We start from the raw sequence: 26,959 nt of genomic DNA on the forward strand, positions 1-26,959 counted from the left end.
GGCCTTCAACACGGAGCCTTGGCTCACACCGAACAACAAGCTATAAAGGGCCCCAAAATTACTAGTGTAAAACCATTCAAACGGGAAAACCAACGGTCTAATCTATATAAACAAAACGAGAAACGAGAAACACGTATATATTACATAAACAAACGACAACTACTGTACATCAGATTCCTGACTTAGGACAGGTGCAAACATTTGCAGCGGGATTAAACGTTTTAATGGGCCCAAACCTTCTCCCTTTTTCTGAAACAATAGCATAACATCACAACATATAAAAAAAAAATATGGTTTGGTTTTTGAATCTTTTTTTAGTTATATAACAGATTTAAAAATTATCTAAGGAATAGGAACTATGTATTGTATATTGTAGGTTAATTTAAAAAAAAATACTTGAATAATCCTGGATCTGTTTAATGTTTTATATGATAACTATTTTAGATTTTTTACACTTGAAACTGTAGAAATTGATAAGTTTGCTTCAGGAGTTGTGTTCTGGATTAATAACAAAATACACGTCCTTTGAAAGTTCAAACAAATATGTACTTATGTATCAATGAAAGGCTTCATTTATTGTCAATATTTTTGTTTACTGTCTACGAAAGATAATCCATTGACACATATCTATTCTTAACATCATAGACATGTACCTATGCAATACTTATTGTTCAGATGCATTTGATAGTGCAGCAGTTCAGTACAATATTGTTTTCAAATACTAAAAGAAATATATGGTATAAAGAATATTGATGTTATACATATATTGAGATAAATATAGACGAAATATGTAATAATTATGTGTATGTAAGACAACCTGTGAGTTTTGTGTTGTTTATTGTTAGTGTCCATGTACATTGTTTTGTTTTGTTGAACAATTTTAGTCTTTTGTCGATTTTCGATTGGTAATGGTTTTTGTTCATCTCCTTTTCTTATGTGAAAGAATTTTAAGGAAACACATACCAATTTTTAAGTTTAATAATTCTTTAACTTTAGACTTCGAGTATCCCTCGTTCAGATTTTACAAGGAATAAGAGTCCTGTACCTTTAACACATTCATAATTATAATCAAATAAAAGATACAACATACTTGAAAATAAATGTTTAATTCCTCTTTTCCTAACACGAAAACACAAAAAATGTACATTAACAATACAATGAATCTTACAATAAATATCGTAAAAAGCAAGTTTTTTGTTTTAAAGAACTTTACATTCAAATTGCTAGTTCTTTCAAATTATTTACTCAAAATATCAGATATTCAATTTATCGCCAACAGTGTGTTAACATTGTGGATAACATACACGTATATTGGAAGAATAAAGTCTAAAGCTCCAATTATTGTCATTAAAATGATGAACAGTCCACTGAAAGAAAAGGAAACTTGTATCAATGAGTGCAAAGTATGCTAAACATGGCCAATATAAGCATTGTACACATTTAATCTGTGTTACTAACAATTAACGTCAAGAATAATACGATATAATTAATTTATTCCATCCTACAAAAATCTACCCAAAATATATATAAATATTGACTGTCACACGAACTCAATATTTTTTTCTATTAATCATTTAATTTTACTTAAGTCACACTGGTTACGTAATGGACCCAAATGCATTGTTTTACATGTGTCATTTCGGGTCACATTATAGCTGCCTATGATGTATAAGGTTTGGTCATGATTGTGTCTCATTGGCTATCAAAGCATGATACCTTATTATATTTTATATCAATGTAAATACAAGTAACTGCGAGCTACTGCTCACTAATGATACCCCGCCGCAAGTGAATAATATTAATAGTGTAAAAATATGCAAGTGTTCGGTAAACAGGAAGTTGTCGAGTGATGAATCTGAAAACGCATCACACGGTATAGCTGACTTATATAAATCCTGAAACCAAATTTCAGAAATCCTTGTATTGTAGTTCCTGAGAAAAATGTGACGAAAATTTTCAACTTGGCTATCATGTGTAAAATCATACAGGTGCTCGGTAAACAGGAAGTTGTCAAGTGATCAATCTGAAAACGCATCACACGGTAAAGCTGACTTAGATAAACCCTGAAACCAAATTTCAGAAATCCTTGTATTGTAGTTCCTGAGAAAATGCGACGAAAAATATTCATGGGACGGACGGACTGACGGACGGACGGACGGACGGACAGACAGAGGTAAAACAGTATACCCCCTTTTTTTTAAAGCGGGGGTATAAAAAGTGAAATGAAAAAAACATTCACTTAAAAACATACCAACCTTATACGACAATACTCTATATTTGACATGTTTAAGCTTTAATTTCAGAATTGTCTGCTCATCAAATGCAAATATAAGTTGTTTAGATTAAAAACATTGAATGTATACATTTGGACATTTTCTCATGATAAAATTTGTTCGATTATCCATTTTTTCTGATACCAGTGATTCTTGAATGCTTAACTCACTTTGGCTATCATTTCATAAAATTCATCTTTGTAATAATTCAGCATATACAATGATTTTAGTACAAATGGACTGTATAAGCCTTTGAGAAATTTTGATTTGATTTAGCTTTATTCATGTATATAGATGTAGGAAAATGTGGTGTGAGTGCCAATGAGACAATTCTCCATCCAAATAACAATTTAAAAAAGTTAATTTATGTCCCAATCATAATGCAGTAATATATGTACATAGATCATGTCCAAATCATAAAATATGAAAATAAAGTTTTGCAATAACAATTCAGCTGGTTTACATTTTTAGTACTAATTTATAGCGTTTATGTAGCAACTTTTGTGATTTGTCTTGGTGAAGAGAAGCTATCACTGGAGAACATTTTGTATGAATCGCGAGAATAGTAGTGCTTTATATGTGTACGTTCAACGTTATTACACCCCTTCACAATTACAAACATAAATAAATATTCAATTTTAATAAAACCAACATTCGGTCTTTTAAACTATGAAATCTCGAGCTTAATCAACCTTTCCTTTTTTATTTTCTCAATGAATTGTTAAACTTTGTCATAGAAGCTAAGTGCAGCCACACATATGTTGCTTTTAATTGAGCAATAAAGTATTATAAATTTCTTTTTGAAAATGCCTTTGTTAATCAAAATAACGGCACCCTATTTATGATTGTGCTTTTTCTTATTTTAACGATGTTGCTTTCTGTTTATGTCCATAACGTTTTTTTCGCAGAGTGCTTCTTTCCGGTCCGTTTGTTCGTTTATCCGTCTGTTCCGCTTCAAGGTTGGTTGTTAAGGTAGTTTTTGATAAAGTTGAAGTCTAATCAACTTGACACTTAGTACACATGTATGAAATGTATGAAACGATCTTTCTAATTTTAATGCCAAAAAAGAGTTTTGACATTTTTTACTTTCAATCATATCTGCAACGTTTGTCTGTTTCTATTTGTTTGAATTCTTATGCCAGGTGGACATTGATTGAAAAAAATATATACTATTGGACAAAATATTAAATCATTAGTCCTTAAAAGTTATTGTACAGTATTTTTTTGTAATATATTATACTGACCTTCGTGTTTTACTTCAATCATGACATTTCTGTCTACACATGCTAGGTCCACAAATCTTAAAACACTAGCTCTAGTCTCTGGTGTCATAGATTGAGTTCTTGATAAAATTGACAAACGTTTTCCTTTTTCACTACATTGTCCATCCTCCTGAATGTCTGTACATATGTATGTTACCATTGTAGTATCATAGTCAGTAAACAGTATTTTAAATGGATCTGAAAACATGATTATGTGATGCGATTACGGTCTATTGTCATTTCTTATTTCATAATATCACATTTATTCTAGTTTCTCTCTTCACTCTGTAACAAACTCGCCTCGATATAGGCTTTTTGAACTGAAGCTACGTTAATCTATCAATCTTGTTTCGAAGTATAGTTATACTCTATCGTTTCTTATTATTTTCCTTATTTTTTACTCTACTGTTACAATAACGATATATTTAGTGAGATTACGACGCTCTTGACCGATATTTCATCTACTATACTATTTTGACAAAATAATACATATCATATATATATAAGTACGTCTGAGTCAGTGACAACTCTACAACAGATTTATCCATCGGATCACCAGCAATGATGATGATACATGGCTGTGTACATTATGTATATACAACTCGTCTAAACATCAACCCAACAATGTTAGATCTGTAAATTTGCTTTCGCAAATTTTTGGTTCTTCCCTCGCCGGGATTCGAACCCATGCTACTGTGATATCGTGACACCAAATCGCCTGCACTGCACCCGTCCCACTAGACCACACGACCACCTGGGTATACAAGCATTTATTTATAAATGAAGAACATGCGTAGAGACAATAAGACTGGGAATACGGAAGAAACTGATAACGTCTGTTTTTGAAATAATCGAGTCCATGTTTAAATTATCATCAATGTTTTTGGAATTTGATACGACTGTCATACATATTAGAGGTTTAGCTAGCTCTAAAACCAGGTTCATTTTCTAAATAAGAAAATGCCTGACCACGTCAGGAATATGACAGTTGTTATTTATTCGTTTTATGTGTTTGAACTTTTGATTTTGTCATTTGATTAGGGACTTTCCGTTTTTGTATTTCCTCGGAATTCAGTTTTAGTAGAGTTCGTGTTGTTTCTTAATTATTATTTATAACTTTTGATGTAAATTTCCTTTTTTGTAAGTCTTTGTTTACTCTATGGTTTTGATTGTTATTGTCTTTTTGGATTTTACTTTTTAATGACATACAATAGATTTATTTGTTTGTCTTTGAAACAAAAGAAGATTTAACATAGACATTTTTTTAGGAATTTTTCCCGTTGCAATTCTTGCAGTTATTATAAAAACATCACGAAACACTAATGAATTTACGCTACTAAAAACTTACGGAATCCTGGTTTATTGAAATTAGAAAGTGTTGTTGCTAGGAAATCACCATTCTCATTTTGTCTTTTCATGTTAGTATAATATGGTGGCTGAACGCATGTTCCATCTGACCTATTATTGATAATTGCTTGCAAGTTAAAACTTTGAACCATGCATATTGACGAAAAAAGCTTACTAATTTGTTTGAATGCATGACAAGTGCAAAGAACATATTAAAAAGAATTTCTAATTTTAAGCATTATCTCTTGTTATTTTCATTAAAGCCATTTTAAAAAGAACATTATGTATTAAAACCTTGAAATTGTCACCAAGAAAGAAATTTCCGACATTATACCCGATGAATCTCTTTATTTAGAAGACATAATATACTAGTAATTAGAATACCCTTTTTTTTAGTTGATATTTCCGTTTGTTGTATTATACCAGATGTACATTGTCTATTTAAGATGCTATTTTGTGAAGAAATATAAATTAACTCGAATAAAAACTTACTGCAATTTAGTAAGCTTAAGATTGATATGTCCATCTTCATCTAAGCTGAACTTTAATGTAGCGGAATCACTATTATTAAACCTGTTCATACTCATAATATCATACCATAAACCTAAAATCTAAAGCAATAATTGTCCTCAATTAATCATTACAATTAGTAAAACAAATAAACTTTTGCTACTCAGAATAAACCACTCTTAAACAAAATAGTGGAATTTAAATCTATCAAATGTAACTTGCTTCTAAACGACGTTCACATTTTAAAGCTTTTCCAGTGAGATTTGTTATTCATTAAAGAAAACTTTGTCAAATATGATTATGGAACATACGATGCAGCTTTTAATAAGTATTTTATGTCGATTTCAAATTAACATTTCTATAAGGCTATACTCAACGATGGTATGTAAATTAGTTTTTCTTTCTTAATCCTTGGCAAAACTTAAATATACCGATCAACTTATTACTACCTTTCGAATATCAATATTTTCCACTGCCGGTATGTCATCAATAAGACAACTCTGGTCCTTTTCACAATGATCTAAAACAAAGAATTACAAATACAATTCACAATATGTTTTTGAGATATTCAAATACGTCTTTTTAACTTTTGTAAGTGTCGGAGTGTTAATTCAATTTAAAGATTTCATTATTCATTACGTTAAAATTGTACATGTACCAGATGAATAATCTATTCATAAGACAGACCTTACTATTGGGAAGCTTTCTAGTCTTACATCTTTTATTCGACAATTTAAAATCAAGTCTTCTCCAACCTGAGTTATACCGAGAAAAAAATCAAAAAAGATATTATCGCCTTTGTTTGTATCTTAATTTTAAGAAGGAGAATTGGCATTCACTTTGAAGGCATACATTTTATCTTTATCGACAGCATACCATATGTTAAAAAAGAAGGGCAAAAGATACCAGAGGGACATTCAAACTCATAAATCGAAAATAAACTGACAACGCCATGGCTAAAAATGGGAAAAAAGACAAACAGACAAACAATAGTACATATGACACAACATAGAAAACAAAAGAATAAGCAACACGAGCCCCACAAAAAACTAGGGGTAACCTCAGGTGCTCCGGAAGGGTAAAGTGCAACAATAATAACAAGCTGCATTGATTAAAAATACCATTATAAAAACATGTTCAAAACGTTCTGGAACTTTTTTAGGGGGATGTAGAATTAAAGAAAGATATTTTATATATCATAATTACAGAATACTTAAATAATAAGCAAGGTATATCCCGGTAACCAGTAGAGCACCAACATCGGAATCGACATAATGCTAAATTACAAATAACAATTAATAAATTGGGTACGTAATAAGAGCTTTTCTAGATTATTATTTTTTTTTCAGGTACAGTACATGTTCAGAAGTTATTAATCAGACACGACATGCACATACAGACAGATAGACATACGGACTAATGGAAAGACATAGTTATTCCTGTGAACCTTTCCGTCATTGGAAAGTATATGTATATGAGTCACTGAAAGATAGTTATAATTATATTCATCAAATTATGTTCAATTGTTTAATTTGTTCCTTTGTATCTTTTTTAGGAACACCTTTCCATAGGTGATTTATAAACATGTAAACTACCTACTTTTTGATTTTAGTTTCTTATGTACAATTTGGAGTTTAGTAGGTCGTTCATTATTACTGCACTAGTATACATATTTGTTTAGGGGCCAGCTGAAGGACGCATCCGGGGGCGGAAATTTCTCTCTGCATTGAAGACCTGTTGGTGACCTTCTGCTGTTGTCTGCTCTATGGTCGGGTTGTTGTCTCTTTGACACATTCCCCATTTCCATTCTCAATTTTATTACAAATAAGATCTTATTGTTTTAGCAATGTCTTTAGTTTTTTGTAGACGAAACGCGCGTCTAGCGTATATATAATATTTAGTCCTGGTATCTTTCATGAGTTTATTTAGAATTGTGATATTATGCTAACATGTAAAATACAGTGATCTAGTTATGATAGATACCCATACTCGTAGTGTAGTTTTTGAACGGCAAAATATTACTGTTTAAATCAAACCAGACCTCTATATTCAGGATAGTATGGTGAAAAGAATATTAGCTGATCCAGAGCAAGAACTGTTTATAATAATTAAGGTATTTTCAGATTATCCAAGTCAATTGTAGAAACAGAAAACGTATTCATCACAAGAATAAAAGCTTGTCAATATGGCACTTATATTTGTCATTACCTGTAATGTGTGTTAGGTTCGCGGATAGACCTCCACATGGCATTTATAGTCGTCATTACCTGTAATTTGTGTTAGGTTTGCGGATAGATTTCCACATGGTAATCATAATCGTAATTACCTGTAATTTGTGTTAGGTTTGCGAATAGATCTCCACATGGTAATTATACTCTTCATTACCTGTTATTTGTGTTAGGTTCGCGGATAGATCTCCACATGGTAATTTGAGTTTTGCGTCTAATAATGAACGTCCCATTGAGTCAAGAGTCTGTGTTCTACTGAGTATACTGACTCTGTACTGCAAACATTCACCCTGTATTGTCTCATCTGCACACAGGTATAATATTGCCACTTGGTAATCGGTGTAAATTATTTTACCTGTAACTGTAATAAAAAAAAAAACATTTTGTGTTTTCTGACTTTTCTTTTGAATTTTAGATTAGTCTGATATTATGACATACGTTTATATTTCTAGAAGAAAAACTCGTATGTTACTCGGGAAAATTTACAATCTTCTATATTTCTATGTATATTGAGTTTATCGTCGCCAGAATTTGCTTTAAAAAAATCATTAATTAAGGGGAAGTAACTCTAAAACAGTGCATTTTCTGAAGGAATATACATGGAATTTTTCTGTTTTGTATTTTAGCTGGAAAAAACGTACTGTGACCCTATCTTTTCGTTTAATATTCTCAAAGCATTGGCGGAAAGCTATCTTTTCGTAATTTATTTTATAACTCTATCATTTGGTTTAGTTTCTAATTAAAAAAAATGGTGAATTTGCCTGTATAATCCATACAAAATTTGTCATTTTGTCACAACCTGTAGCCTGAGAAAATACACGGTGACCTATCATTTTTATTATATTTTTGAACATATATCAATAGATACTACGTATTGGCTAGGTAAAAACAAATTCTATCGTTTTTATTTTAGACTCCCATCCCATCTTAATCACTATTTTAAAACGCAAAAACTAATGCTAGCAATAAGTTCTGAATTTTCACTACTCTCAGTGTTTTTAAATTCAATCAATATATTTTTCATCTTATTAAGATTTTAAAACAAGTACGTATTTAAACATAATACTCTTCCTTAAACTTCCAGTTCCCATCCTATATTCTATGAATAAAAAGAAGAGACAAAATGACACAGAAATTAACAACTACAAGTAGTATATATGTTAGATATGTTTTATTCTATAATGATTGTTAAACTATTTTAATGTTTACTTACAGTATCCTCTATAGTTTTGGTTTTGAAATGAGATTAAAATCTCCCCATTATTGTTATGCAAAACACTAGTTCCAGTGTTTGTGAAAAGCGAGGTGCATACTCTGCCAAAAAAATAAAACATTTAGTTTATTACTTATGTTATGTTTGTAAACTGTTATCCATCGTAATAAACTGTTAATATGAATTGTTTTATTAACAACATTTTAAAACATATTTTATACATATTTGATCAATATGATATTTTTAACAAAAAAATAATTTGCCAGTCTTTTCAAGTTCAAAAATCAAGATTGGACCGTGGTATTTGCAATATTGTTGACAAAACATATCAGTGTGGTTTGCTTTGTTTGGATTTGATAAAGACATATTCCATGCCTTCTGTTCTGTCGGTTGGTGTATTTTTGCACTATTAAGTTCTTCGAAAAACACGGGAATAATTTAGACAATGTGCTGTGTTAAATGTTTGGTTTACTTAATGATCAGATATTTTAAATCGATACATTGCGACAAAAAAAACCTTAAAGATTGAAATGCCTCATATACTGGAACACTTTCAACCCATCACGTTTTTTTAAGGAGTTCGTAGTAAAAGTTTGAAATGGTCCTATTATCCTTTGAATGTATTTAGATCTTGATCAGAATGCAACGTCTGTAGTCTATGGTGTTTGTGAAAGAACCAAACAAATGAAAATTACACTCCATAAATATGGCACGCTCGAAGCTTTTCTTTAATTACCTAAATGAAGAACGCTAGAACGTTAGCTTTTTTTCTCAAACTAGGAATGTATAAAACCTCTAAAATGTAGAAAGTCAATAGAGGCCTAGGTTAAATTTGACCAGGGAGTTTCTAATTATTCTGAATTCATCAAAGGAGAATTTTTAAACACGTTACTTTAGAAATAATGTTAGCATTGACGTGATGATCTGATAATACCCCGAATACTAGCGGTCATTCAAAAGGAGTACCAGCCTAGTATTAATAAATTAAAAAAAACTTGATAAATTTGGTACGGCCTAAACGATTCTCTGTATTTATCTTCTGCATGAGTATGTCTAATACATTTTGGTGTTAAAACAAGATTTTACCCGTCCTTTCGTCCAAAGCCTTCTGTTATGAGAATGTCTTCATGTAGCCTCATATCAAATCGATGGAACATAGGGTTTGTACCAGCAATCACATACCAGCTACCTGCCATCTTAAACACAATAATACAAGATAAATGTGGTTCAATCGCATTTGTAATTTTTTTAGAATTTTTAACAATCGACCTCTGATAGAACGTTATTACCAAATATATTTAAATCAGCGTAGCCACACATGAATATTAAGATGGGTGTTCAATGTATATATAAAAAGTCTTTTTCACTTCTAGTAACTTATGTTTTCTTTTCAATTTTACAAATTCGCTTATTGGTCGTGGCTTCTTTGAGCGTCTACCAGAGAATGTGTTGAATGCATTGAAATGTTTTTTTTATTGAATATCATTGTAATCAGTTCATTGCCTACAGCTTATTTTCTTCTTCATATATGTCAGGTTGCAGTCAATGATAGGTACACATTATTTAAGATACCAATCTTATGATTTTCTGCGCCAGACGTACTCTTTGTCTACACAAGGTTCTCAGTGACGCACAAAAACACAAAAAGTGAAATCAAATAAAAAGTTTAAGACCATTGAACCCAACGTACAAAAATACTTATAAGTAAAGGCAACAGTAGTATACCACTCTTCAGAAGTCATAAATCGATTAAAAGAAAACAAATACGGGTTAGAAACTTAAACCGAGGGAAAACATCATCTATAAGAGTAGAACACAGAAATAACAGAACACAGAAGTGTAACAAAAAAAAAATACTTCAAAATGCATAGAATTGAACGATAAGCTGACAAATGCCATATTCCTGACTAGGAACAGGACATTTAAAAAAAATGGTGGGTTGAACTTGGTTTTGTGGCTAAGACCAACTTGCTGTCTGTATAATTTTACCCTCACAAACAGACAAAATTTCAAATAATGTAAGTACCAATGCACTTTCCACTCAACAACAGGTGATGACGTGTGATGTCAACCCAGTAAATGAAAATAACAATTGCTAAATAACTGGTCTAATCACAGTTCTGAGTTTTTGACCAGAGCTTACATTATCCTTACCTGTTTCAAACTAACAACTTTCTGTGCAGGAATGTCCTTTACATTGCAGTACCCATTATTTATTCTACGATCTAGACACCAAAATTAATATATCAATCATATATATAAAAAAAACTTTATAAACTTACTTTCATTACACACTTCTTGGTACTTTGAATTCATAAATTAAATACCTTCAAATCTATCAAACCTTCTAGTATATGTTAAACGTGTTTATTTCTTTGGTTAAATTCAGGAGTAACATTATAATAATTTTTTACTGTGTTATTTAAAGTACTCTATCCTGTCATATCTCAATTAGAAGCATGTTCCGTATGTTTAATTTTTGTTTGTATACTTTTTTGCAGGTTCATATTACAGCAGACAGTGTACTTGATTCCGATTTGCGTATATAACTTCAATCATTGTAATATATGTCAACACAATATGTATTCGCTGTTTTTCTTAAATTATAACATGAATGCATATAGAAACATTTAAGTTTAATAATGGTTATGTTCTACTCGAGTAGGAAGACATGGTGTTTTTCAATTCCTCAACGGCATTAATATCTAGACGTTCATAAGAAACTACATCGCCAAACTATTATTTTTTATATTTATTTTCTTGTTTTTTTCTTCATTGGCTATACAATGCTCTATTCAACCGTTTAGTTTACATTTACAGTCTGTAATAGCTATACACCCGTACAATAAAGGTACAAATGCCGAATTCAAATAGTTCTGCCAAATAAACATCAGTGCATACAATGATGGCCATAATACCATAGTAATTCATGGATTAAACTACGGTATTGTTTGTCTTTGCGCGTCTCCAAATAAAGCTTATATTACTTGTATTATAAGTTAAATATCAGTCATGTATATGGTGTAGTCAATACATGGATATGTGTCGGTGTTAAAATGTCTGTGTAGACAACTTTTCGAAAATGTCTCAACATAAAGCTTCATTTGTCATCTTATAAAATTAATGCAACCAAATTACCTGTCTGTGGTATAACCCAATCACTACAATCAACTACAAAAGATGAATGGCAATATATTTAATTATAAGTTTTTCTACGTTTTATATAATTTCAGTTGCAAGTAAGGTATACGTATTAAACTGACATTATATTTAAAACAATAAAAATAATGTTCTTATTTTTACCAATTTGCCGTTTCAGAATCTAATGCATTCTGGGTAATATTTTCAAATGCGTACACCAAAACGATCTGATTGGTTTAAAACGTTCTTAACAATGGAAATTCAACCAAGGAGCTGACGTTATTTTTTATTTTCGTGTACGAACAATGAGATTACCCATAGTCCTTTAGATTCTGAAAAGGCGAATCGGATACTTATATTCTTTTCCATAAAATGTACAAAATGTCTGTTAAAACATGTAATCGCAAATAAAATGGTATTCTTCTTTTGAACAACCAATACTTAATAAGATAAGTTCTTTGCATTTACAGAAAGTATAGGAGACTTTAAAATAATTTTTTTTAAAGAAAGGATGGCATCGAGCAGCAGTCGTAATAATGTATTTTGTTATATTAATCATTAAAGCATCATGTACCATGGTGTACTGTGTCTTGTAGGAAGTCAGTTGATAAACACAAAGACGGGAATAGTGACAAAATTCTTTCCTTTGTTGCTTCATCTATCGTCCGCTTTCTACCATACAGACTTGCCTCTGCATGCTTACAGTTACCATTATCGTCAGTTCCGAAGCATCCATAGTGTACAGAGTATGTACCATCATAATAGACTATTTTGTAATCCACTAAAGAATTAAAAAAATAATCCAGTTTGTTAAACGATATGAGCATTGTTACTTAATTTGTGTGAGCATAATCACATCAACATTGTTTTTGGTTCGTTTGGGTTTTTTTTTTTAATTTTCTCAAACATATTCAGTGTTTATCATGTTTATCGTCTGTTTATGTTGTTAATAAGTGTTTCTCGTTTTCTCGTTTTTATATAGATTATGCCGTTGGTTTTCCCATTTGAATGGTTTAACACTAGTAATGTTTGGGACCCTTTATAGCTTGCTGTTCGATGTGAGCCAAAGCTTCGTGTTAATGGCCGTAGCATGACCTATAATGGTTTCCTTTTATAAATTGTTACCTGGATTGAGAGTTGTCTCATTGCACTCATACCACATCTTCAAATATCTACATGTTAGTCTTTAAATTACTATGAGTGATTCTACTATAAGTTAATCATTACAGTTTTAAAATGCTAGATCTATGTTAATTCGATGTGTGTGTAGACTTGAATTTCAATAGTATACCAACATATATATTGTGGATGAGGAAGACAAACCAAAATAAAGAATACAACTTATAACAAATTAACAAAAAAAAATTAAATTATGTATAATTAAAATGATAACATACTCCAAATAAACACCTCGTCTGGTCCATGTAATTTCGCCATCATTTCTGCATCATGTGCACTGCCTTTTAAATGCTTGGTATGGCTTGAAATTGCAGGACTGCATTTGTCATTTCTAAAATAATTTTGTTTGAAATGTACATATAAGAAACTTGTTTTTTTATTCACTTTAAATAAATAACAGAGTACCACTAAGTTTAAGTTAAGAACAGGAGAGTAAGTTCCTCTTTATTACGCAAAATACTTTTAAGATACATTAATTCATTAGAATTCGCGTTCGTTGTCATGTTTTATGCTGCAGGGTTTTGGGTGATTTTATCATTGATGGCTTTAAGTTTTAGTAAGTTATATGTTCGTGTTTTATTTGCGCTCTACCGAAGAAACACATACGTATTTAGTTTAACATTTTAACTTACATTGCTCCTGAATATGTACTATGTAATGTACCATCTTCTTGATATTGGAAATAAACCACAGCAGACTCAAATTGGTTTGCAACATTCATTGGTCTTGCTAGTTCATACCATAGTCCTGATAGCTACAATTCGCAAATGAATACAAACGATAACTGGATGGAAACATTATTTTGTTTTATAAGCATTGTGTTTTGTATAAAAATTAAGAATACTGTTTAATAACTATTATTTGTTGGATTCCGGTGACATCTCTGTTTCTATGTTTATTAGCGCTTCCTTATTTTGTTCTTCAGTGTTTTTGCTGTTCCGTTGTTTTCCTCTCATAATTGATGTGTTTCCCTCGGTTTCGGTTTGTTACACGGATGTCTTTTGTTTAATCGAATTATGACTTTTGAACAGCGGTATACTACTGTTGTCTTTAATTACCTTAATTTCTATGTTATTTTCGACTATGGTATCTTCCGCTTTAAAAGTTCTAGTTTTGAGTCTACTACTAGTAAATCACCCACAGACCTCCAATATTTTCGAATTTTCAAACGTTCATTTGCATGAGAAAACGTACGTCCTTAGAACATTAAATCAATCCTGAATATAGTACCAGAATGACTTTTAATCTCTGTACAACTATTTCGTACTTTGTGTTTTAAATCAGATCTGGATTTCCTTCTATTATTTTTTTTTTTCGAAAACCGCTTTTATGCATTGCCTTGATTTATTGCATGTCTTTTCCCCTATCTGATAAATTTGAAGCGTCTGGGCTAGAAATCGATATTTTGATAAAACGTCGCTATGTTGTTTTTTCTAAAACATGTTAAAGAAACGGTATCTCATAAATCCTATTTTTCTTCGAACGCTTTCTCTACAATAGTTGACATAACATTTAAACACAGGTACCTGAGATAATTGAAGAGACTCTTCAACCGGTATACTGCTGAGTTGACAAGATCCAATTTGCATTCTTGCAAGTCTTGATGTTATATGGTGAGGTATGGCTAAACAAATTAAAAAAAGGTTTATCTTACATCCTATTTTTCGTAGATGTGTAAATGTTTATTGAGATAACGTACGTATGCACATGTAAAGTGTTTTCCCCCACTTTCTGGTCCTATTTGGTTTTTTTTATATGGTTTCATGTTTGTGTCCATGTATTGCACATTTAAAGTTATTTCTAGTAATTGAGAAATGAATTTGGATACAAAAGAAAATGGATGAATTAATTTGTAAAAAAAGGTTACCATTATATATCAAATGTAAATGTATATTAAATATATTTAATAAGACAATTTTTTGAGTATGTTTCATTTATGTTTTAAATGCCAAATAAACTACAACCAAAAATAAAAATCGAATAACATATGATGCAGTTTGATATGTTGTTTTTAAAAAGTTTAATTATATATTTTTGCAGATAACTTAGGTATTCTTAAAAAGTTTTTACTTCTTTGTTCTGTTATTAATCAAGAGTAATTTTTATACGCAACTATTATTGTTTTTACTTTGAAAAGGGTGATGGGATTGAAAACAATACTCACATTCTTTGGTATAAAGCATCGTGTCACTGAACGAAATGAGACTGTTGATAAGATCTGGGATTCTGCATGACTCTAAAATATTTCAATAATTGTTTTTTTAGTTTTTAATATGAAAATTATACGTTTTTTTACTGACAAAATTGTATATCATACATTAAAGTGATCTAAAATTGCATGCCCAAGCATGTCCTCTAGATTTTTTCTATCTTTTGAATTCTATACATTTGATATACGATCATGTGTCCATCATTCAGATTTTCACAAGATTTTATTTGTATAGGTTTTTTTTCATAGAAATTGCAACGTGAGAACATTCGTTGCAACGAACGTTCAATTCAAAGTTTCCAGATATTACTTTAATACAGTAATCGACTATAAAGTAGTATACCCAAGATGGCAAAATAAACAAATTGAAACAAAAGATATTAACAATAAAATACTCTATAAATCTTTAGTAGATAAAAAATATACAAAGCCAATCGGTATCAACATTTGGACAAGATATTCAAAATTAGAATGCATACCACAGATGTCATTTGTATACGATTTTATATTTAAAATTTTAACGGAAAATAAGTTAAAAGTTTTCAGATGGAAACTGCTTCAATATACTATTCCTACAAAGCAGCTACTATTAAAGTGGAAAATATCTGAGAACGATAAATGCAATTTTTGTAAAACAAAAGAAAAAGATTATTTGCATTTCTTTATTTCATGTTCATTTTTGAAAGATTTTTCGGAAAAAGTACATAATCTTCTAGCAAAAATGAATTTTCAAAACAAGATATTAGAAAAACATTTTGGATACAAAATATCAGATCAAGGGTATAACGGTTTTAATTATTTCTTGACAATTATAGGTTTTTGTATTTACAAGTCGTACTATGTACCCGAGCAAAAACTGAAATTTTTAAATGTGTATGCTATGCTTATAAAGGATTCACGAAGGTTTATGAATGAGAACAAAACAGTATCTCAAAATGCATTTTTTATAAAGTTAAAAAGATTGATATAATTGATGAGAATAAAAAATAAGGTTTATTTTTTATTATATTCTGTGTATTTTCCCTGGATACTCAGAAAGTATTTCACAGGGGTACTTTATTGAAACTAGGATAATGAAGTAAAGTTGTAACAAGCAATTTGAAAAAAAGAATATTTATTTGTTGTTAAAAAAAAGTAGTATACCCTGACTGTCTGAAGTTTACGTTTGAATTATTAAAAAAAAGTCAATTCACAAAAAAATCAACTCTGAGGAAAATTCAAGTCCCTAATCAAATGGCAAAATCACAAGCTTACACACATCTAACGAATGAAAGATAAAGTTCACAATGGTAGTATATAAAGTGTAGTTTAGTGTGGTTCATTGAGTCCCAAAATATCCGATAAATATTTCAAATATGTTATGATTAAATACCAAATTGAAAAATCAGGTTTCTCTGATGAAAGATACATATGCGTACTTACAACTGTATTGCACTATTATAATATGTACATGCTATAACACAAATTGCTTAGAGTATATGGATAAGAGACAATTTCTGTACAATTAGAAGGTGTAGTACGATTAACAAATAAACAGTTATTCACCAGAGACCAAATGACGTCTGTTCATATTGGAAATCACCATTGCATTTTTTTTTATAAAGCATTATGTCATAAAAGGGATCTTGTCATATGTGTTAGAGCCGAACGAATTTTACCATATCTTAACCAGGTTTAATCCACCATTTTCCACATTTGAAAATGCCTGTACTAAGTCAGGAATATGACAGTTCTTGTCCATTCGTTTTTGATACGTTTTGTTATTTGATTTTGCCATGTGATTATGGACTTTCCGAATTGATTTTCCTCTAAGTTCATTATTTTTGTGATTTTACTTTTTACAAAAGTATTGGCCGCTAGCAAATTATAAAAGTCTTTAATTTTATTTAAGTATTAAGTTTTTTATTATTCAATTATGAATTAATAAATTAGTTCCTGATTTCAAAAATAGAAGTGTTAAAAATTACCGTGACTTGAATAATATGATATACCTTATTGCGTATCGTCTTGACAATGAAGACACTTTGTTTAATGACAAGCTCAATGATGAAAAACTGTCATAGTTTCACTGAATATGTTTTTCTTACAGATTTTTTATTTCATAAAACAAAACGAAGAAGATACATTTAAAATCTACTTCAAAGATGACCCTAACAACTATCTAAACCTGAACTATAAATAAACAGGATTTATAGAACGAATGTGCATCTGTATGTTAACCCTTATCACTGATAATTAGTTCAGTTAAAAAATGGAAGGTTCACGATTATTAAAAGTATTATCGACATAGATGTAACAATTACAATTATACATTTAATAGTTATAAATAGATAACTAACTCGTACAATAGATTTTTCTAGTTATGTTTGATTTCATATGAAAGGTTAAACTATATGTTTATATCTACAAGTTTTTACTTGTATGAGAATGGGTTTTTGTGATCGAATCAGTCAATCAAACAGTTTACCCTTATTTCACTTTTAATGTTGACATTCTTTTACTTTTATTAAGTAGATATAGGAAGATGTGGTGTGAGTGCCAATGAGACAACTCTCAATCCAAATAACAATTTAAAAAGTAAACCATTATAGGCTCACACCGAACAACAAGCTATAAAGGGCCCCAAAATTACTAGTGTAAAACCATTCAAACGGGAAAACCAAGTGCCTATATCATGCATACTCAATCTCTAGCTAGGGGTTGAATAAATGGTCATATGTATACGGATTCAATGAGGCCAATTATTTACTTGGAAGTGAATAATTCATTATCGATGTTTTTAGCTTATTCCATTAAAAAAACAAATCCATTACTGATTGACAAAAAACGGTATTTATTTTTCTCATAGCTTATATTTTTATTCCCTATTAAGCTATAGACATCTGCATTACAAATGTTGGTTTTAAGCATCAATAATGAAGTTTATATAAAGAAAGAATAAGTGTTGAACGTATGTACCATGCGTTTAGAACAAACCAGTTCATAGTTCTTACAATTAAATCGAATTCATTTGAAAAACTGATTTAAAAAATCTTCTACCTGCATTTTGACCAACACATATGTCATATTTTGTGCAAAAGTGATCAGCAAGCCTGTCCTCTAATTTCTTTAGGACATCCAAAGTAATAGGTTTGATGTCTTTAACAAGACGTTGTACTCGACTTTTTGTACATTTTCCTCCTTTCCTCTCATAGCATATGAATAACCCAATGACACCTTTTTCGATTTCAGCTATCCAAATTTCCCCTATAAAATTCAATTTAGTTGACTTACAAAATCTATAGAATACACATACAAGATATATAAAACTGTTTTGAATAAATCTTCCACCGTTTTTATTTGACAAGTCTATGAGTAGTATGTAGACGAAACGGGCTTCCTATGTACTAAATTGTAATTTTGATTACTTTAATGAGTGTTTGTTTTCAGTGTGCTGGAAACGAAACACGGGAATATTCCAGGATTCAAGTAATAACAATTACGGTACTTTTTTCTGAAGTAAAATCCAAATGCAATAGACTTTTAAATTTTTGTTCAAAGGATGAGTTTTAATTGAACTTTTTTGATTTTCTGTCTGTACTGGTCTTAAAACCATCATTTACAATTAATTTACTATTATTATTATCTTATTAATTCTGTACTATTGAAATTTTCAACGACACATTGGTTATTTGTTGGTCTTTACAACATATTAACCACAACTTCACACTTTTATTTTGTACACAGAAACTTTTTTTCTACATCAATCATAAGTTACTGCAGAGAATACATAAGAAAATAAAATTGAGAATGGAAAAGAAGATTTAAAGAGACAACAACCTGACCAGAAAGTATAAAATAGAAGAAAAACACCAATGGGTCTTCAACACAGCTTAGATCTTTTGGTATACTTGAACAAAAAACATTATTGATTATGTATTGTGAATGGAGTCTCAGTTTTATAAATTTCCTTCATATTCAGATTATGTTTGTTATTTTACTTTATACAAAACAAATGAAAATGTAATTATATATCATATACAGATACTATTGAGGATCAACTTACTTGGAATAGAACTGCCTATCTGCAAATAATGACCTTCGGAAATTCTAAAATATTTCCCCAACTCTATTTCTGAGCAAACATTATCCCTGAAAAATAATGTTTTCATTTGTGTCCAGATTGTATTACAAATACGTTATGTTATTATTCGTATATAATATTAGCCATAAACATCTGAATACTATATCATAACTTGTATCAAGATCTATTTTTCTACAAATTTCTATAAATTTTCTGTTTACAAAACTTTTAATTTTTCGAAAAACTAAGGATTTTCTTACGCCCAGGAGTAGATTACCTTAGCCGTATTTGGCACAACTTTTAGGAATTTTTGTGTCCTCAATGCTCTTCAACTTTGTATTTGTTTGGCATTTTAACTGTTTTGATCTGAGCGTCACTGATGAGTCTTATATAGACGAAACGCGCGTCTGGCGTATTAAATTATAATCCTGGTACCTTTGATAACTATTTCTAGTTAACATTTCGTGATTAAACAGTAGATATAAAATTTGAGAGATTGTTAAAATGATAAATATTTTTGGTTATGGTATATGTCGGTTACATAACAGAAAGGTTAAAAAACTAATTCATTATACATGTAGATACCAGGATCTATTTTGTGTACGCATGTTTTGTATTTATACGAATCAAAATTTAAGTCTAAAAAAAGTCAAAAAAATAAAGTGCGTAAGGAACAATAAATCACACAGGTTTTGTCATAGTTAACTTATTCCAGGGGTAGAACATCCGTAATACATAGTTGATATGAGGAGAGGACGTACATTATATTTTAATGAATTGGTACACTTACCTTCGAGTGGAGCTCGTTACATACAAGATATTATCGTTTTGGCTTACAGTGAATTTATAAGTTGACATAATAGGCTCTTCCCCTTCGGCTACAGCAACATACATAGAGAAAAAGTCACCAGTTGGCTACCAATAGATAAGAGTAGGAATAATATTTATTTGGTCCTTGCAATCTTAATCAATTCTTTATTATTTATCCTTTTAAAATTATGTTACATTTATATAATCAAAAGATAGAAAAATATACTAAAGGCATTTTCAGACTCATAAGTCGAAAACGAACTTGAATGAAATGTTTGACTTTATTTTACACAAATCAATCTGACAGCTTTAATTTTGGTATACAAACATATAAAACCGAGTGCTTTCGACTTCTTATGTGAAATGCGCTTAGAGTCATGCATGCATTCTGTTACTTTTGCTTTATTTACAGGACAGCTGCAGCTTGCTAAAGATTTCAGAACATCTATGAATATATCGTTTTGATTGTGTTTAGTAACTAATAAAACAAACTTATAAACAGTTGACCAAGTATTTGCATTATTTACCCGTTCTTCAGAAAGAGCAACATGCTGTTCATTAGGAGCGAAATAACAGCCACCTACAATATGTAAAACAAGAAACATAAATGATACAACATAAATAAGGGTATTTTTATTTATCATGCTGCTTTTTGAACGATCTAGCGTCTTTCAAATTTAAAAGGATATTCTTCCATATGTAGATGAAATTACAAACAGTAACTCGATAGAACTTGTGACACGATATAACCAAAATATAGTTTAAACAACTTTTGTTTTTATCATTGATTCAAGAAATTTATTATGCTTTCAATGCAGATAGAGTATATGGTTATAAACATACCTTCTGGTTTAACTGGTTCCGATGATGAAGGAGTTTCACAGTGACCTGAAACGTACATAATTGAAAATGATGAATTCTTTGATGAGTATAAAGTTAGCAAGATTTTTTTACCATTCTCTACGTCACAGTTGTATTATCCATTTCGATAAAAAAAAAAGTTAACGATCAAGGTATTGATTTTTTTTTAAGTCAAAATGTCATATTGGTAAATACGTGGAATGCAACTTATTTTTTCTTACCTCCTATACATTTCTAGAAATATGATTGGTTAAAAACGTCCTCGTGGATACTGTGTATATTTGATATAAGGTTAGTTGGGAGGCGGGGCTAATTTCGTACACGGTAAGTAGTGGAGTTACGTCCCATTTTATTCCATATAAGGTTATAAGGAGGCGGAGCTTATATCATACACGGTTAGTAGTGGTGTAACGTCCCTTTAGAAAAATAAAACAGTACTGTGAAAAAATCTTAAAGATTTTGACAGACGAAGAAAGTGATGATTAAGTTAAATAAATCCATAAAACACATTTTAATCGAACATGTTGTAATTGTTGGCATCTGTTTTTGTATGATCAAAGGAAGTAGTTTCTAAATCATGTTAATGCTAACTGTATTGAAGACTTGCTCATTTTGAAAGGTCACTAGTCTAAATTTTACACGTTAAGATAGTCGGTAAGATAAATTCGTTACATAGTGTGCTAGTGACGTAATACGGTATATATGGGGTCAGTAAATTCCATATGGGATTTACTTACCTCATATATACCGTATTAGGTCACTAGCACACTATGTAACTAATAATATCCCGTGCAAATACTCTCTTACCCTCAACAGAGACGTTTGCTATATATATCTTTGTTCTCAATTAACCATATACATAGGTATAGCGAAGACAATTATGCACAATATTAACAACAAGGCAGAACAAACAAAGTAGTTGCTAAGACAATATATGAAGTCCATTTTAGCCAGGAGCACATCACCTGTGTTAATAATCTTTATAAATTTACATAGTTTAATCAATTCTGATTTGTTTTTTTAATATATGCTCTAGTGTGTGTTTCAATACATACGGGTGACTGTTGTTGCTGTAGATTTGTCAATAATAATTCGACAATGAACCAATAAAGACAGTATAATATACCGCTGTCCAATACTGTTAAAAAATTCAGATAACATTCAACGAGAACATTTAGATTTAGTTTTACTGAATACAATTGACAACAAGTTTGTTTACACACTAGTCTACATAAACCTAGAATCTTCAATTTTGGTAAATTGCTCTGTTTTTTTAGCTTTTAAAAGAAATTACTTCAACAATTAGAGTTACCTACCTTGTACCGTAGTTTTCATGTCTTTCACGTCAGTACATTCAATTCCTCCAAAGTATGAAAGCAGATTGTTCATAATATCTGTTGTCATCTCATCTGTTGAGCGTGACCAAATTTCAATTTGTTCCTTTTCATGTGCACATGTGCCATCAGCTTGGACATCAAAACAGAAAAACATGGCTGCAGAACTGTAGTCAGTAAACATAATTTTATATTTTACTGTAATGAGATAAAAATATGTAAAGGTTTTTATTAGTTAAGCATTAATTTGATATATAATATTTAGAGACTGAGGTATATAAGTTTTAATTGCAGTGTTAGTATGTGTCGGTAAGCTTGGCAGTGCTGAAATATTTATAATATTTCCACAATTTTGGTTTGGATGTATCAAATTTATAGAAAGGCGGTTTACTAACATTCAGACGTATTTCTAAATTAACAAATGCTACCATAAGGCTGGAATAAGATGAAAAATTCTAAATTCATACTATCATTAATATCACAAACCATAACGTATTCATTACCAAATAATAAATTTGATATCATTAGATTTTTTTTAAAACAAACATCAACGTGTGGATTTATCCTATAATTTATTTTCCAAGGTAAACTTGACGATAACATTTAACTAAATAGCAAATGACTGTTTGTACATAAACACTTTGCCAGCATAGGTCATCATCTTCCAAAGGAAGTAGATATTATGCATTATTTCAGACTCTTAATTGAGACAAGTCAGGTGAAAGTTTGAAATCATTTTAAACGGACAACAAAAGCAACTACCATGAACATTTGATTCTTAAAAAAACGGTGTTCTATTACAACAGCTTATAATTACATGACATGTATATTTCATTTGATACGTTATTATGGTAGACTTACATGAATCTCGCGTCATTCTGCAATGCACATTCATTTCAAAGTGAATTGTAACATTCATGATGTTACGAGCTTCCACAATGAAGTGCACAAGTAAATACAAGAAAAACTTGATAGAAATCTTGTTTTCATGATCCTAGCAACAAATTGAAATAAGAAGTATTGAATGCTTCTTTCAGTAATGTTATAGGGTTGTAAAAGCGTTTAAAAATTACAAAAAGAAGCACTCAATTATTAAATGAAGTGATGAAAAGTACATCTATCTTTTTTGATATTGGACTTTATCAGCCGAAATAAATAGATCATTAATATTGGTTGAAAATTAACTTACTTGTTCCCTGCATCAGAGCTCCGGAATATTCTGCTGTGTCATCTTTTGTCATAACGCTAGGATGTACGACACATTTGTCTTTATATTTTCTGTAAGAAAATGCAAATAAGTTTGTTGAATATCAATATATAAATTTTTCGAATTAAATCTTTTATCAATATCGAACATATTTATTGCATGGGAATCCTACAGTATTCTTGTAAACGACAGACAGGGTTTTCTTTTTATATGAATAAGCACGATAGATAATTTTCACACTGATAAGAATTTTTTGTAACAAACAAATAAGGCTTGTTACGAAACAGAATAATCTATCGACTTTTTAACATTATTCACCAAAAGAGATTTTTTCATTTCACTTTGTCAAGTGAGCGTATTCAGTGTCATATATGAGATTGCTCAAAAATACCCTTTTCTAAAGAAGAAACAAATCATAAAATTGAGAATGGAAATGGGGAATGTATCAAAGAGACAACAACCCGACCATAGAAAAATCAACAGCAGAAGGTCACCAACAGGTCTTCAATGAAACGAGAAATTCCCGCAGCCGGAGACGTCCTTCAGCTGGCCCCTCAACACTATATACTAGTTCAGTGATAATGAACTCAATACTAATTTCCAAATTGTACACAAGAAACTAAAATTAAAATAATACTAGACTAACAAAGACCAGAGGCTTCTGACTTGGTACAGGCGAAAAATGCGGTGGGGTTAAACATGTTTATGAGATCTTAACCCTCCCCCTATACCTCTAGTCAATGCAGAAAAGTAAACGCATAACAATACGTACATTTAAAATTCAATTCAAGAGAAGTCCGAGTCTGATGTCAGAAGATGTAAGCAAAGAAAATAAACAAAATGACAATTATACATAAATAACAACAGACTACTAGCAGTTAACTGACATGCCAGCTCCAGACTTCAATTAAACTGATTGAAAGATTATGATGTCTTCATATGAATATCAGGCACAATCCTTCTCGTTATGGGTTTAGTATCATACCATCATAACATATATGAGAAGAAGAACATAACCTGTGTCATGCCAACAACTGTTTTTTTGAATAAATGTGTTTAGTTCCTTAACAAATTTGATGTGAAATACCTAAACATATAAGAAGTCTGCATGTTGAGCTATATTTACGAATGATGTCCTTATACCGATGATAAAATTTAGTAAATGTTTTGACTAGTTTGTGATATCGAAAACCCTGGTGTAATAATTTTTCAGTAATACATAAATTTCTCTCGTTAAAATCTAAAACATTGTTACATACACGAGCGAATCGTACAAGTTGAGATACATAAACTCGGTAAGATGGTGACAAGGGAACGTCACCATCTAAAAATGATAATTAACGATAGGAAATGAAAAATCATCTCTCTTATCATAAATTTTAGTATTAAGCTTTCCGTTAATGATATAGATATCAAGATCGAGGAAAAGGAAGTGGTCATTGTTACTATTAGCTTTATTTAAAGTAAGTTCAACAGGATAAATTTCTTGAGTATACATACTGAAGTCGTAATTATTGAGAGCCAAAATGTCATCCAAATATCTAAAAGTATTATTAAATTTGTTTATCAGATGTTGTTTTGATGGGTCTTGCTGATTTTTGTCATAAATTGTGACTCTTAGCAATACAAAAACAGATCCGCAATAAGTGGTGCACAGTTAGTCCCCATTGGAATTCCGATAACCTGACGATATACAGAATCACCAAAGCGAACACAAATGTTATCTAGTAAAAATTCAAGGGCATATATAGTATCAAAGTATTTCCAATTGACATAGTTTTTTTGTTTATTGCTACTAAAAAATGACCTAAAAGTAAAGTCAAGTGCAAGCTATTTACATAAACTGAGGAAATTATATGAACTGCAAAAGAAACGAGATCGATTGAGTCGTTAAATAAGTTGATTTTATATATCATTGTTCATTATGTATTGTTATATCAGATTAAACAATTTGAATTATTTCACTGTATAAGTGTTTTTTCGTCTCTAAAATTCAATTGGCATACCATGATATAACAAAGCCAAGGTTGCTTAAGTGTCTAAACTCTTTAAGATATATTCATCCTAGATTTTAAAAAATATATACATACGAATGTCCTGTAATGACCCTGGTGATGGACCCATCTTCATTGGCATATATAATATTTATCATGGAATCCCACGTGTTCTCGCCATACACATAAGTAGTACCTGCGTAAGTATACCATACTCCGGCGAACTGTAATGAGAAAATCAGTAGCTCATAGTCAGATCGCAGTACTAACATTACATTATGAAATGTCACAAATTAACAATCAAAGTATAAATCTTAATTTTGCTACAGCGACTGAGAGTACTTGTAGTTACTGAAAACTAGTTCAAAGCCAATTCACTTTTAAAATAAGTTTAAACTTTAAAAGCTCTATAAACTACATCACAACAGTATATAAATTTAAGAATATGTGTATGACAGTCTTACTAAAGCATGTTAGCTGTACAAAGATGTTATGTACGCAATCTTTGTGTTTAGCTTTATAAGCTTGATATAAGGTTCAACAGTCAAAGATCCTTAGCCTGCGTCAAGTACGATTTAAATTTCACTCATTGCAACACAGTTCTATAATTGCACATGACTTTATTATTATTAAGGTGTTTCGAACTTTAGTTATGCTACGCCATTGTCGTCATGTAATGTAGTACTTTGTTTATGATTGGTAGAAGGCAAAACGATTGGTCTATTGTAGTATATCGTCTATGAGCGTACAATGGAATTCTATTACATTAAATTCTGACTTATTTGCTTACGTGAATAGTTGGTAATGATATCAGAACCTACATTTGTCCTTTGATAATAAATACTGCAATGTAACCTTATGTTTTTAAAATTAAAGTTTTTATTTCTTTGCGTGAGCATCGTTTAATTTTTCTCTTTTCTTATAATGGTGTGATCGACCTTCACAACACATGAGAGTCTCGCTGTGTAGGCTTTGTTTTAGGGGAGGAGCTTCAGAAGTCCAAAAGAAAAAAAATTTAGGAAATCAGTATCTATTTTGTTCATTCTTCCATTCCAAAGCTTTGAATACAAAATGTTCTTTAGTAAACGTAAAATTGTTAATGGACGTTAAGAAGGTATAAAAAATAGCCCAAATAAATTACCTGTTTGATGTCAAAATTTGTCTGTGCAATCACGTCATCCAAATGTGTTACGCATTGATTGACTTCTACTGAAGCACACAAAGAATATCCAAAAAGAGCAGCAAACCCTAGAGCAAAGATTGCCATCCTTTGTGAGACCATGACTTCAATGAAGTGATCCGTTGTGGAAATCATAAGATACTCTTGA

The 26,959-nt window shown here is 30.6% G+C and overlaps 1 protein-coding gene across 1 annotated transcript; it reads right to left on the minus strand.

The window, feature by feature from the left end:
• Positions 1-962: 962 nt before the first annotated feature.
• Positions 963-26,959, minus strand: LOC134707371 (uncharacterized). Its single transcript, XM_063567077.1, has 24 exons — positions 26,773-26,959; positions 25,728-25,855; positions 23,620-23,708; positions 22,413-22,628; positions 21,079-21,123; positions 20,763-20,815; positions 20,216-20,340; positions 19,408-19,493; positions 18,402-18,608; positions 15,318-15,389; positions 14,680-14,777; positions 13,786-13,907; positions 13,372-13,484; positions 12,549-12,755; positions 11,972-12,004; positions 10,988-11,058; positions 9,920-10,029; positions 8,834-8,934; positions 7,778-7,981; positions 5,842-5,912; positions 5,375-5,493; positions 4,884-4,993; positions 3,518-3,733; positions 963-1,367 (listed from the first exon to the last, which is right to left on the minus strand). Exons 1-24 carry the CDS (start codon positions 26,944-26,946, stop codon positions 1,348-1,350), a joined length of 2,790 nt encoding a protein of 929 aa, XP_063423147.1. The 5' UTR covers positions 26,947-26,959; the 3' UTR covers positions 963-1,347.

This window comes from Mytilus trossulus, chromosome 2, assembly GCF_036588685.1.
Source record: "Mytilus trossulus isolate FHL-02 chromosome 2, PNRI_Mtr1.1.1.hap1, whole genome shotgun sequence".
In the NCBI taxonomy this organism is placed as follows: domain Eukaryota; kingdom Metazoa; phylum Mollusca; class Bivalvia; order Mytilida; family Mytilidae; genus Mytilus; species Mytilus trossulus.